Here is a 15445-nt window from a genome sequence, read left to right as displayed (position 1 = left end):
ACTGAGTGGAAGACCGAATTGTAATAAAACATCAAAACATTTATCTTTTGTGACAATAGCCAAGAGCGAATTTTTAAATACTTTTTTTTCTAAAAGTAGATAAAATAGAGATAAAATTCTGTAAAAAGAATGAAAACAGATCTGTAAAAAGAGATAAAATTCAGTCTAAAACTGTATGAATGTCTGTAATTCAAACTGTGCCTGTTTCAATTCCCTATAGACATGTCCATCCTGCCTAGTGAAAGAGAAGGAATGAAAGGCTTGGACTCATCACTGATGTTGCCTAGTTAAAAATGTTCTCTGGTTCTGTCTTGGAGACTTGCTCTCTCCAAGACTGAGGTGCTAGAGAAGTGTTTTAGGAGCCATGGCTGTGATAGCAGAGGTGTGTCTTCCATCTCTTGGCCTTGATACCCAGGTTTGGCTTTCTTCTTTTTAAGCAGCATAGATCCAGCCAATTGATGAATGACCAGGGACAATGCTGTTTGTAAGAATGAGCTGCCAATCATCGTAGATTAACAAAAGCTAATCTATCCTCACTGCATGAATTCTGCATCAGCCTGTTCACTGCCTATTGAGCTAGTTTTTATCTTAAAAATATTTATTAAAATCCGACTTTAAAGACTTCAAAAAAGTGATAGCATTCCAGGTTTGCCTGAATAACTTCAGTGGGTTGTCAAAAATCACTTGGATTTCTCAGAAATCATGGCTTTTTAAATAGCTAAGTGCAAAGAATATTTCATGAAACCTTGTGTAAAGCTGGTAGCCCAGGAATATATATTGTTTTCTTGTCAAGAAACATTTGACAAGTGTTTAGCAGATTAGCAAGCAATCTGCTAATGCCTGAGGCCCTGGGCTAGCAGAACAGTACTTTTTTCTGGCCTAATGAATTTTCTCCCGAGCTTCAGCTAAAAAATTAAACATAGATCTGATCCAACAGATTAGGTCACAGGAGCACAGGCAGATGCAGCTTATCCCTGTCTCTATTTGACAATAAAAATTTATGTCCTCAATGCAGTAGAGCCAAGCAGCTTCCCGCTGTGTCTATGTGAATTTTGGTGCGCTTGAGCCTGGCATATCCCACCCGAACCAGGCCCTAATGCATCTCAAAACCTTTCAGTCATTAGAAATATTTTGGAGGTTCAGGAAAATTTCATTATGTTTCTAGTTTGCCTCTGCTTATTTCTCTGCACAGAAAGTAAATTCCAGCCCTCCTCGAGTTTTACTCCTCCAGAGGGCTAAACAATCCTACCAGACAATGATTAAACAGCTTTTTTCTCCCCTTACTCCATTCTAATTTTCTCAGTTTCTCCTCATTTTCCCTGTGTGAGTCAAGGAGACTGTGGGGATACCAGTGGATCTTCCCACTGCCCTTGCAGCCACTTTGATCCTGCAGCTTTTCCATGACCACCACACCACCCTGTCCTCACCGCCCAGCTCCACCACACTCTGACAGCCCATGGGATGTTCTGGCTTCAATCCCTGCCAGCCACATGCACAACACCCAGAGTTTGGCATCTAAAGCAGGTCATGGTGGCCCTGGTCACCCTCCTGCTGCTGCCCGTGAGGGAGCTGCTCCAGGGGCACGGAGAGGCCTGGCCAGGAGCGAGGCCTCAGCCTGCAGTGCCCCTGGAGCAGGAAATGGAGGAGACTCAGTGTTACCTCCTTGATTAGGAGACTGTTTCCGTATGTTGAAAGCTGACATTTGTCCTGCGGGATTGTTCTGTTCTTTTGCAGGAATCTAAAAGAAAAAGTGACAAAGAAAGGAAGTGAGCGTTGTCAGCCACATTAGCAATCGGCCCCAAAGACACGTCAGGTTTGCTGTCCACTTCAGTCATCTCCTTGCACAAGTTTAGTCTGACAGGCTGGAATGGCTGAGAGCTGCCCACAGCCCTGCTCAGAGCGAGTCTGGTGGCTTTTCCCTTTTTCCCTTTTGCCTGGTGACAACTCTGCGCATCCCTGCCCTGCCCCTCTGCTGTCACCCTGCCCCTTCCCTGTTGGGAGCTCCTGCCCTGGGGACACTTGGTGTGGTGGAGCCTCAGGGCAAGAGGAGCAGTGCAGGCTGGGCTGAGGTGACAAGCTGCAGGGGAAGATGGTGTCAGTCCCTGGCACAGCACCTGGGGCACACTGAGCTCACCCAGCCCTGCTCAGGGGTCACTCAGACTCAGTGGCCAGCAGCTGATGCAGAGGGCCAGGACAGAAAGCAGCTCTGCTGCTCTGCAACAGTGCTCAAGTCACTGACTTCTCCCCTTACTTCAAATCACCTTAAAAGCCTCCAAGACTGATGAGTAAAAAAAAAAAATCAAAACTGGGAGTTGAGCCACTCAAAAGATTTCATGTTTTGCTTTGAAAGTGGATTGTGAATACCAGGATTCTTAGAGAAAGCATCAAGCAGAATACAATGACATTTTAATGACAGAAAATTTTCCTTTCAGTTGAAAAAGCCCCAAATGCTAACACTGACTTTGGAGTTTGGGCAAAACTGACCCTCTTTAGCAAATGGATTCCTTTTTGTAAAGCAGCATTTTCCAAGAAAACAGTGTTGTGCTGGAAAGCTCACAACCAGCTCCACTGTCGGGCTGCTAAAATTTACAGAAGCATCAGAAAACTGACAGAAACAGCCCTTAAAAATCAGAAACATTCCTGGTTCTCTGGATGACAGAGCTATCCTTGTTTTCTTTTTGAAGATGTGAAGTGTATTGCTCACACATGTAAAATAAAGTGGTGACACCGAGGCCTGTGGCTCTTTCTTTACTGATGGAAGGTGAAGATTTTGGATTCTGGCAAAAGCTTAAGAACAATGCTTACACTGATAATAAAACATTGTGGATTCCACAAAGGATTGAACTTAAAGCAGATTTTTCTTTTCTATGCTTTTGCTGCCCAACAATTACTAAAAAAAGCTTATGGTTTAAAAAAAAAAAAACACACAAAAAGAATCCCAACCACCCACCCCACCAAAAAATAGCATCTCAAAAAATATCCCAACATAAACAAACAAAAAGAATTATTAAACAACTAGAGATCTTTCTAGAAAGTAAAGATATAAACAAAAAAACTAACATTGCAGTCTGAAGTCTGCATGTATCTTAACCAGTTGTGAAATTCCAAATATTTCTTAGAGTTTAAAATTCTGGCATTTTGAAAGGCCTACCTGCATTCCTTTTTTTTTAACCTTAGTTGTTGGTATCAAGCATGCATTGGCACAGTGTGTGTAGAAAACATGTGACTGCTGGATCTGGTTCCCACACAATAAAAATATGCTCGGGGCTATGGTGAGGCTTATTTATTTTGCAATAGGTTATAAAATGCCTTTTAAAAATATTTATGTAAGGTTTTAAGCATATATGACCTGAATTTCCTAGAAACTGTTCAGGTGTGTTATCAAGCAATCAGTATTTTTAGATAGCTACCACTTTCACTATAAATTTTCCTGAATTGTCCTAAGATAATACAGAGGCCTCTGGTTTACTTTTTCACCTTAAATACAGCTGGACATTTGATGCAGTCATTCCCAGGATAATAGAAACCTTGATATTTCAGTACATTTTCAAGCAATGTGAACTAGAACTTCTTCATCTCAAGAAGTAGTAGTTTGCATAGAAGGATTTTGGATTTATTTTCTATTAAGTACTTTTAAAGCCATTTGCTAAGGGAAATTAATCATACAACTTTGAAAAAGGAGACTTCTTTTGTGAAAATTAAACCAAATCAAAAGCAACTATAAAGAGGTTTGCAACTCCTCTTGTATCCATGAGAGTCCAGTGTGTTTCTTTCATCCTCCAACATTTAATTAACACTGGGCTTTTTCTTATCCTATATTAATTTTTTAATATTTTTTGGGCAAAAAAATATTTCTGTTTCACATGTGCACAGCATCCAGAATAAACTGCTGCATAGTGTCCTAGCCCAAAAGCAGTATGCATAAATGAATCTAAGAAATAGGTACACTCCCTTTTACAGTCAGCACTGAAAATGTGCCAGGTAGTCTGAAATTTTAAACTCAAGCATTTTAGTCCTACAGAATACTGCCATTTTGTCCTTAAGGCTTCCCTCTTACCTCTGAGCTTTCAAGATGTATATGAAAGATTAATTCATTAAAATTTAAAATGCAAATTTAAAAAAAATCTTACTTTAATCTGTAGCCCAGACAATCAAGAATGATCAGGGTAAGATTTAAATGTTAGGGCTTAGAAATGAAAAGAATCTTGCATAAAGAGGCAGAATAGAGCTCATCAAAGCATTTTTCCTTGGCCTTCACTATTTTGAACTGTGTGTGTTTGTATCTTTGTATTTGAAAAGGGGAGTGGACTAGAGACTATGAGGATCCCATTAGTTTAAAAATATCAGCTCATAAAGATCTGGAACTGTCACATTATTCACATAGGTCAGTGAACAGCTCATCTTCAGACCATAGGGAGATAAACACAAAGTTTTTAACTTTGTAAATGAGATTGTGAGAAAGCAGAGTTATAGCTTTCTGTACTATGCTGTAGTAGTAAATTATGTTCAGACATTTTTAATAAGATCTCAACCACCGAAGCAAAACAAGTCAGCTGGAATGCAAAACAAAAACAAACAGGAATGCAACACCAGTGTAATTTGAATTTAAAAACAGCGTCAGGAAACTCTAAACGAAAATTAAAACTGCCCTGGCCAGTCCAGTAAGCAGCTCCTAAATGGTTTTAAGACATGCCAGTCCTAGATTCAGATCCTCAAACATTTTGTGGGAAATCCAAACATAATCCCAAAGAAATTCAGAAAAACTTCAGACATGGCTTCAGGGAAAGTAAAAGTCCATCTAACCTGGCAAGAAATTCCTCCAAAAGCAGCACAAGTCTCTATACTTGTATATATACTTGTATATACTATTTTTATCACAAATACCTATATTTACACTTCTACATCTCCTTTTCATCTCCTGCAGTGACTGATCAGCAGAATACCTCAGGCCTGCCTTAAATTCTGAAAGCCAGACCTTCTAGTTTTCACATCATCTCACCACACCCATTCCTCCACCACAGAGTCCTTTTGCCTTCCTTCTGCTCTTGGCTGTGGCTGTCTGTGTGATTAGGCTTCACACATATGCATTGCTGTATTTAAAAAAATACATAATAATAGAAGCATTTCCTGTAAGATTCATGTTTTCCACATCAGACTGAACTAGTTCCAACACAAAAATCTTTGCTCTTTGGCTTCTAGCTATGACAGTCATTAAGACCTTATTCATAAGAAGACAGTTGATATGTATTTTGCTTCTAATAAAACAAGATTAATTTCCACAGCTTAGAGGCAAGAGGCCTCTGCATTATCTGTATAATAAGGAATTCAGCATAGTAAATGTTGAAGGAATGTCAAGAAGGATACACCTTCTTCTCTTTTTAGTCAAAATATTTGGTTTTATACTGAGATTTTTCATATAAAGCATTGCCAAATTCAAACACCTAAAATGTCAAATTTCCCACTATTATTAATGAACTACAAAAAGTGATACAAAAAGTGGTAACTGAAAAACTGACTTAAAAAAAGGAATGTTTCAGAATTTGCCTGTCATCCAACTTCTCATGCTGTATTGCTAAACCAGCCTCAATTGTAGAGAAGTTGCTGGGATTGGCATGAGCACATTAAACACCAGCTGGAATAAACAGGTTCAATATATGGCTCTACACAACCACAGCTTGCTGGCTGCTGTTTGCTACATGATCTTCGAGTTCCAGCTTTCTGAAAGCATATAATATTTGCCATGTGAAAATAAAAATTGGCTTATACTTTGTTCTTTCTTTATCCCAAATATGAAGCTTGCCACCAAAATTTTATTTTCTTGAAGAACTTTTCTGCTCTGAACAAAGCTGAACAGTCAGTATCCTGTGAGCAACCAGAGCTCAAAATTATAGAATCATTCCATTAGAACTGAAGACTTACTTCAGCTCTACCTTTTGTTTTCCCTTGTAACTCCTAATCTCAATTCTTTAGTATGTGGCTTATCTTTCATTTCTGTGAGCTGAATGTACAGAATACAGTGGTTTAAAGGAAAGTACATTTGGTCTGAATCACAGTTATGAAAGACACAACAGAGTTTCCTTGCTTTCAGTTAACAACTTTCAAGTCAGCAAACTTCATTATGTCCTCCCTCATTTCTCTTGAATATAGTGCGAGCAACCTACTGAATTAAGTAATCCTGACTTGATACAGGATAAAGATTTCCAAGCCCTGCTAAGACACTGAGGACACACATAATTGCAGCTTTTCTTCTAGACAAGTACCCATAATTGTGTGAGGTAAAATCTTACTGGTCTGGAAGTCAATAGCAATTTTGCTGTTGTCCACATCCATCCTTTCACCCCTCAGATAAGAGTGCTGTTACTGGGCTGTCAGATCTGCCTACCTACACTTACACTCAAATAAGAATTTCCTGATTGCAGATAGAGGCTGTTTTGCAAAACACTATCACAGACAGAATCATTCAAGGCTGTACAATCCTTCATAAATCCGAACTTGTTATTACAGACAAGAATATGATCTTTTCAAACAACTTTAAAGGCCCCTTCTGTCAGGTGCAGATCTCTATACATAACTGATTCTCTAATTTCTTCCCTACACAATTGCATGTAACATGATTCTGTTTGTTTGGCAATTAGCTAGTCTTTTTGTCCTTTTGCTGAAAACTACATTTAAAAATTGCTACATTTAGTTTAAAGATATTAAACAATCACAAAAATGTGTTCCCAGACAGATTTTTTTTCAGGAGTTACACATCAGAGCAATAGCCATATAATACGTTTGTGAACTTCTGAAAATAACACATTTTTGTGTTTAAATAAATATTTTACTCTGCCATTTTGTCCACAGAACTAATAACACAGAAAAGAATTCACACAGAAAACAAAAATAACGTGTATTTGTGTGAGAAAGAAAGGCAAGATAGGACTAGAGGCCACGTGAATATATGACAGCAATCATTCACGTATTTGTAGCTGAAAGAGCTCTCAAAACTGGTTTTTCAAGATGTGGGCGGAGGAGATTCTGTTTTGAAAGAAGCTGTGGAGCTGTCACTAATGTAAAATCAACTAAATCACAATCCAAATTTGTATGTATTTTCAAATTAGAAATACTCATTCAGTTGTAAATGTAGGTTTTTTTTTTAATAGAGTGTAGAAAAGGGGGTGATAATTTTCATTTTCTTTATTCAGCTCTGTCATTCAATTCACTAGATTTTTGATGAAGAACACTTCCTGTTTATACATGTGTTCAGGTCATTGTATAGCTAAGTCCTTGCATTTAAGTAGAATGGGTATTTTTGCAAAGGTGAAAATTAAAGGCAACTGTTGTTTTGGGGTTGGGGGTTTTTTTCCCCAAAATAATAAAAACAATTCAAGAAAATTATAAAAGAGTAAATACTCATTAGTTTTAGACAAAAAATCCAAACAAAGAAAAAAACAAAACAAAATGAACCGAAGAGCAAAAACGACATTAAAACAGCAATTCAGGAAAAGCGGTCTGAACATTGAATTTATCAGAGAATTATCACTAGAATAAAATACAATTAGCAATATAATATAAATAATGAAATAATTAATATGGTCTGGACAGAAGTCAGAAAGTTCTCAGGAATCTGAACACGAAAACTGTATAACTTTCCGAGCTGCATTTTCATAGTCAAGTTCTTCATACTTCTTGAAAATCAGATCCTTTGAAATGGCATCCTAAACTGGACAGTAAGAAATCACAGAACAACTGAAAACGTAGGAATTTCCCTGCATGGTAGGGAACAGTATAAAACCAGAGCAGTTAACATCCTTACCTAGGTATGGCAGAAGTTCGTGTCCTAGTGTGGCTCAGTGTGGTTAGTCAGCCTGGAAGGGAGGCACAATCAAAGCAGACTGAGAGCTGAACTCTTCTTCCCCATCCAGCTGTCTGAAAAGTCAAGAGATTTCTCCTTCAGAGGCTGAGTCACTTAAGGAGGAGGTAGGAGGTGTGGAAAAGGGTGGCACCTTGTAGAAATACCAGATCAATTAAGGGTATGGGTGAGTTGTTGTCCTTCTGTGCTTGCTGTTCTTTTTCAAGTGCAGTTGGGCTGGGTTTCACAAAATTAACTGCCTTCACAGACCTTGAAAACAGAAAACCAAACAATTACCCTTTGGAAAAATATGCTAGAGCAATTTGGATTTTCCGCAGAAATATGCGTTGCAGAGCTCTAGGGCTGCCTCTCAGCCAGAGTTGCAGGTATTTACAGGGATGAACATGAAGTAACACCACATTTCACCAAAGAGAAGTTCTGCAGAAGTGTTACGTGGGTATCACACGCTGGGATCTGATCTGCATTATTTGCACCGTTTGGGTACGTGGGCAGAGGCAAAAGATCTGGGGGGAAATCCCTCCCACGTGAGATCTTGTTGCATGTCTCTCTTATCTCTGCACATTTGCATTTCTCCTTCTGTACTGCCAGCAATAAACAAAGGAGGCAAGAACTTGTGTTCACTTTTTTTCTTTCTTTAAAATGGCTGCAAATAGATTTGTAGGCTAAGAACTGCCTTACTGTTAGTAAATACAGGAGTATGAAATCAGTACTTTTCTTATAGGTATACTTTATACAACTCCATGCTTCTCTTTAAGATACAGAGGCTGGTTTTAATGTATCTTATACAAGCCCACCTTATTTTATATTTGGGCAACTTTTGAATTGAAATATGTGAGAGGTCATTTAGCAACCTTTAGTCCTATTATCTTTTGTGAAAATTAAGAATTTCTTTGAACACAAAAAAGCAAACTGGCATGAATTAACTTAGCAATAGCCTGTATTTCTGTCAATGGTTACCTTTTCATAGGCTTGGTACTCAGTAATATCAAGCCATTCTCCAAACATTGGTTCTATTTGATAAAAGACAGCTGATGAAGCAGAGCAGCAGACAAGAAAACACCACATATTATACAAATGGTATAAACTATTAACTACCACAAATCTCAGAATTAATGAAAACAAGCATGTACACATTCCTAAATTTTGTACATCTCAGGTTCTGTGCCTCTTAAAGTCAAAAATACTTACAGAAGTCCTGGAATTTTCAGGTACTATGTGTTTATCTTTTTACAGTCAAGAAGAAACTTTTGTGAATACATGCTTTTACAAACACATTGAGAATTTAGTTGCCTCCCATATGAAACAAATATCTTTCCCCATAAGAAATGAGGAATTAGCATTAAATGGGAATTAGCTTTAAAAAATCTACATACACTTTAATTTGAAATTGACATCTAGCTTTTATTCACAGTAACACCTGAGAGTAGGAAAATCTTCTTTTCAAAACACTTTTCTTTCAAAATTCAGGTGCTACGTGATATGAATTTGTTATCAGTTTCCTTTCAACCAGACAAGCCCCGCTTGTAAATCAGAGATATGCTTAACCTGTCTCACAGCACTACCTTCTTTCGCCAAAGTGTTTGGGAAACACAAATAGAGATGCAAACAATACAGTCTGGAGAAGTTACATTTATATTTTCCTGTATGTATGGCCTTTGAACACAGAGAAGAAACTTTGGGGCAGAGCAGGCCAGTTCTGCTACCCCAAATAAGCCCAAGGCTTATTCTAAGGCAGTCCTTGCTAAGCCTTTGGTGTCTGGTGTGGCAGAGTAGACAGCCTATAGGAAGATGCATACATTTGAAATTCCAGCAATGGTGCTGACCTCAGCCTAGGAAGAAAGCAGGCCAGCTGTCTTTTAGTGACAACCACTATATTCATTGGATGGGGAATTTTTGGTGTTAGTTATGCTGATTACTTAATATTTCAAAGCTGTAAAAAATAATTCAACCTTTTTTTAGACTGAAGTAAATCTGACTTACTTATAAACAGTCTGTCTCATTTTCTGTGTTGTAACCACATGCAAGAATTGTTCCTGGGGAATAAAGAATATATGATGCAGTGCTGTATATCAGGAATTGAACAGTTTCAGCATAACCGTAGCTATGAAAATGACATAAATATTTTCCATTAAAAACTTCTCATACTCTGAAGAACTTCAGCTTTCAGAAATTCAGAGGAACTCTGAATTTTGGATCTTAGTATAACATGTAACACTTACAAATCCAGCCATGCCCAGAGTGTGAGAACAGTTCTGCAGTCAGGTTTCATTTTTCTTTCAATTGTCTAGTATAAGGTCCATATTAAATTGAAGGAAGGATAGAAGTGAAATACAGCAAAATGTAATTTCTCAGACTATTTCAGAACTCGAATTATATTTTTCTTACTACCTTTCTTACTCTTAAGAAACCATCCAAGTTGAAGCACAGGCAGGCAGTATTCTAGACACAGATTTTTCCATAGTGCCAGAAAAGAGCAAAAAATACAAACAAGTTTGTATTGACAACTGATGACTATCAACTGAGTGTGTAATTTACCTAACCATTGCACTCGGCATGTACTACTATTGATTTATCACATTTTGAGTATATTTTTCTTTTTTCTTTTTAGTTCAACCAGTGATGTGCTTTGGTGCAAACAGTAAATTGTTTCATATCTATCTATCTATCTATCTATCTATCTATCTATCTATCTATCTATCTAATCTATCTATCTATCTATCTATATATAATCTACTTGCTGGAACTTCAGTAAATACTCTGCTTTTGCTTGTCATTCTCTCAAGAAGAAAAGAGGAAGTTCTCTAAAAAGTAGATACAAACATAACTGGCAACATCCTAGGCTTATAGAACCCCATCAAAATCATTCTGAAACCTTGATTTAGCAGAGTGTGTGGCCTGTCCTTATTTATGACAGAAAACAAGAAATATCTTAGAATTCCTCCCTACAATAAATCCTCTTTATCCTTTATTAATAACCAGCAATTGGGACGTATAAGTGATCAGTAATGAGAGGCCACTATCTCTTGCAGCTTAGATTTTTGACATGGTTTGGAGGACATTTCAAGCAGGCTCATTCTAAATACCTCATCTACAATGGAAGGCTTATTTGCCATCCAAGGAACTCTCACAATGCCTGCTAAGAAACTGCCAGTAGGGGATGTTGACTTTTAAAACAGAGTAGTACTGGCAGAAAACTGAACAGAAGTATTTCACAAGTGCCATAATTTAGTTTTGAATGGCTTATTCAGTGTCATTAACGTCAAAAGCTTATAGCACCCTACAGTGGTAATACATTACCATACTTCCCAACTCTCACAGTTTTCTGAACAAGATGATTGTGTTCAGTGTTCTTAGATTCAGCTTATCCACTTTTCTAGACATTCTATGTCCCTTGATTGCTAATAAAATACATTTTTCTCTACATTATTTTCTTGTCAATTTTTGTTGGTTTTCCATTTTTCAGTACAAACCCTACGGCAAAATATTGTGCTACCTCCACATCTTTGTTAAGGTTTATAAGACAGCATAATGAAAATAGCATAGTGTAGCCTAGCTCTATTGAGCTTTTATGTAATTCACAACACAGAGCTGGGAATGAGCAGTGACTCAGAAGAAAATTTTTAGACAAATAAGGTTCTGTGACTCCTCCCAAAAAGGGAAGAATACTTTACTGAATATATTTTTTAATACACTCAGTCCTCCAGAAGAGAAGTCCTGTAATACTTCAGACTTTCCAAGAAGGATAGGTTAACTGTGGTGTTATGGGTTAGGAGATTCTATAACTGGTATGTCCAAAAGATTTGAGGACAGCCTAGCAAATAATATTCTTTTTTTTTAGTTTCAAGATAGGGTAAAGCAGCTACATTTAAGCAATTAAATGAAACATACCAAAGCCCATTATCTGGCCTGAGGACAAGGAGCACAGCATGTTCTGTACCTCTATCACTAAAGTTGCTTTTCAAAAAGAACTGTGTGGCCTCATCCACACTCCTGCTGAAAGTAGTCCAGAGCTTGTAACAGGGAGATCTGTCCATGCCTAAGTCTTTTTTCAGAGACAGATAATTGTCATTAACAATACTGTGTCAAGGACTGTGTGTGATAATAGTATGGACAAACAGAGGATATTGCTCAAGTCCGGATCCTATTCCTACTAAGTTAACTAGTATGGTCGTAATAATTGGCCCTGATTTCTCCAAATTAAATTGTGTTCAATAGAGCTCATGTCAAAAGATGACTAAAACTAAACACTCTGAAACATATAGATAGGTGTAGGCAGTGGATGGTGCAAGGCAGCATTTAGCAAACTAACACAGCTGGTTAATTTAATCTTTACTGGGGATGTGGGTTGCACATCTGTGCCACCTGCACATTTTTCTTGCTTAAGCTTAGTGTAAGCTCACCTATGTACGTAGACAGCAGTTCCAACAGGTTGAGTCAAAAGGGAAGGGGTCACTAATGCAAAAAACCCAGTGTAGCAAATAGAAAAGGAAGTGATGCTCATGCATAGGGTGACACCTTCCTCTTGAAGGTGACTAACACACGGCCTGCTCCTCCCTAAATTCCCAGTCCAGCCCTACAAAAAATAAGCTGATGGTTGAGACCTGTGTTACATCTTTTTACAGAGTTACTTTTCACTCTGGTCAAAATAATTAATCAAGAGAATATATTGCCTATGGGTACACCCTTACCAAGAAGTATGTGTGACTCAGAACCAGATTATGAATGTCTCTATGAATCTGAATCCCAGCATTCATGGCTGCAACACAAAGGAGAGGGAGAAATAAGTATGACTTTCTCCCATGGGCAGGTTATTCTAACATTATAAATTCCCCCTGAAGATTCTGGTCCTCGTGCTCCTTGAAAGACAAAATAAAATGATCTAATATGATTCTATCATTAGATCTAACGATACTAATGATCTAATATGAGATGGAAAGGCCTTTTCTTCATGGGCTTCCTTGCTCCTACTAGGATGTGGGTTTTAAAGGTACATAAGCAATGTAACACAAATAAGCTTCCTTCATGGGCTTCCTTGCAAAGGACAACTACTGGCAGTGCCAACTACCTGCAGTACTTAGTAACAACTTTGTTCTTTATGCTCAAAAATTAGAATTCTTCTGCCTAATTCATGTGCAAGGCTCATGCTTTTACAATCCAATGATTAAGAGGTGCCTCTGCACAGGTTTGGGTGCAGATGAGACCATATGCCCAAGTCAATGACACAGATTTATTTGAACAATGAGTGTGTGAGGTAGAGAGATAGAAATAAATGGAAAAGAGGCGAAGGGGACAAGAGGGATGGGGGGAAAAAGAGAAAGACAGAGAGTTAGAGAGAGGGTCTCAGGCTTGTTCAAAACTTTTCACCATTTATACATCTCTTATTAATTAGAATTCTTTCTCTATTGGTTAAACAATCCCCTCTACTCCAAAGCAAATTAGTCTGCATGCTCAGTCTTTCTTTTGAGTTGGTGGGTTTCATGGGTCAGTGGGTTATGAGTTGGTTGTCATGATCTCCTCTGTGAATTGTGTTTATTAGTCTTTCTTATCTTAGGAGGTATGCCAAATGTCCTTGTAGCCTGTAGACTCTGCATTCTTTGTGTCCACAATCAGTGATACATTTTTCTTCCCAAGCTTTGCTAACCTCCCCCTAGGCCTGAGATCACTGAAGTGTGTCAAGCCCTAAACTTCAGCAAGTTCTACAGACAAGTAATTTATCCTCCAACACACAGACAACAGTACCACCTTTATACAGCCCAAGTTCCAGGTATCCACAGAAACATATCTGGGGGCCCTTGGTGGCCACTGGTGTGCCATCTGTCCCATAATTGGGGTGATCCTTGTTTGACCAGTGATATGCCTATTAGCCATTGTTTCTTTTCACACAGTTTGCCATGGTGAAAATTTCTGTCCAGATCCATTAACCAGAATGTGCTGACCAGATCTTGCCTTTACCAGGCCTGAAATTAGGGCCTTCCTGTCTCAAATTCATCCCTTCTCTGCCCACTGTGGTGGCTTATTTTATGGCAAGTTCCTTCTGTGGCCTAGCAGTGTTTGAGACAGGCAACTGTGCTCTTTAACTCTTTGGCACACACTTAACTCTCTCAAAGAACAGGACAAGAAAGGAACAACTCACCAATTGGAAGAGTCACTTAGCATATGACTAAACCCAAGTTCAAATCATTCCTGCTTTTGATAACAGCTTATTTTTACCAGCAGACTACCTTAACCACTGACTTATAATTTTTTTGTGTAAGGGAACACAATTGCCTGGGGTTTTTTACCTCCTGAAAGTTTAAATATTCACTGGAGAAAGAATAATGGTACAGCCCTTTTACTATGGCATACAAATATTCGCCTCACTACTGTCAAAATGAATATTTAGATAATATGTATGGAATTCTCATTTTTTCTTTTTGAAATTTCTCAGCACTTTCTCATTTGAATGATTAAAATAGGTAGACATAAGAATTATTTTGTAATATGGTGTAACAACAGCTGTTGTACAGAGGCAGAAGAACTTATAAACACTTTCACTAGATTAAGTTACTGCCAAAGTGAGAACAGCATTTCACAAAGTCTGGTATGAAATACCATAATGCACCAGAAATAATGTTGTGTTTATGGATTAACTTTTGCCAACCAAGCCATTTCCTTTAGTTCTTGTACATTGCTGTTCCTGGGGAAGACCTTTCAACTGGATAAATTAAGGCATGCGATCTTTTTTTAACCACACCTTTCTGAATACAGGAAGGAGCACTGTCAGAGCTTTTTCATATGCATTTTTTGAATGCTAAGAAAACCTTAGTCACAATACAGACGTATTTGCAGCCCATTGTTCTCCCAAAAGGGTGTGGCAAAGTTCATAAACTAAAGGAGGAAGAAAAAATGTCATAAATATTATGCAAAATGTCTCAAAGTTTTCACATCTTCTGGTTGCCCCAGAAAATGTCTGAGCAGTGTCTTCTGTTCATAGCAGGTGCCAGTGCATTTCATGGAGGTAAACAGTCTTTAATGTTATTGGGCCTGATTTTCTCACAATTTGAATAGGTCCTGACTCTGCAAATTAGTAAAATATATTTCAGAAGTCCCCAAAAGTCTATTCCATAGCCTGCTAAACTTGAGTATTTTGATCTTGCACCACTGCTATTACTGCCTTAGCTAAAGAACATAGTTACTTGTGTTATCAGTTACTGATAAGATCAGTTATTTGAGGAAAACTGTGCTGAAAATCTGGCTAAATCCAATGACATCTGTGTGGCACCAGATGAATGGGTGTAACCAGTTCTGTAGCTTATGTCATTGATAAATAGCTTATTTGTTAATTTGTTACCAGTTTCTGAATTAACAAAGGACATTCACATAGATGGCTAAAGAATCAGATCGTGACCTAGAGTAGTAGAGGGAGTGTGAGAATTAGGATTAGATGGGCTTTTTTCATTAAAAAGTGACTTTGTAATATCTCTATCAAATCCCCACTGAGAGAGCACTGGGAAAGAACAAACAGTGCAGATCTCAGGAAAAGACATATCTAAAATATGCTAGAAGAGGCAAAGTTAAAAAGAGAAAAGTTTTTTCCTGCTCCTTGTCTGA

At 38.0% G+C, this 15445-nt stretch overlaps 1 protein-coding gene across 1 annotated transcript in view; it reads right to left on the bottom strand.

Moving 5' to 3' along the window:
• Positions 1-15445, bottom strand: part of SCEL (sciellin) — a 68771-nt gene that overhangs the window by 38655 nt on the left and 14671 nt on the right. Inside the window, exons 2-4 of the mRNA XM_005487509.4 lie at positions 7989-8104; positions 7799-7911; positions 1660-1738 (exon numbers count right to left, since the gene is read on the bottom strand). Of these exons, the coding sequence (XP_005487566.1) occupies positions 1660-1702 (43 nt within the window). The 5' untranslated portion in view covers positions 1703-1738; positions 7799-7911; positions 7989-8104. The remainder of the gene's footprint in view (positions 1-1659; positions 1739-7798; positions 7912-7988; positions 8105-15445) is intronic.

This window comes from Zonotrichia albicollis, chromosome 2, assembly GCF_047830755.1.
Source record: "Zonotrichia albicollis isolate bZonAlb1 chromosome 2, bZonAlb1.hap1, whole genome shotgun sequence".
Taxonomy (NCBI): Eukaryota; Metazoa; Chordata; class Aves; order Passeriformes; family Passerellidae; genus Zonotrichia; species Zonotrichia albicollis.
Note: the sequence above shows the minus strand (reverse complement) of the source record. Positions and strands in the feature narration are given on the sequence as shown.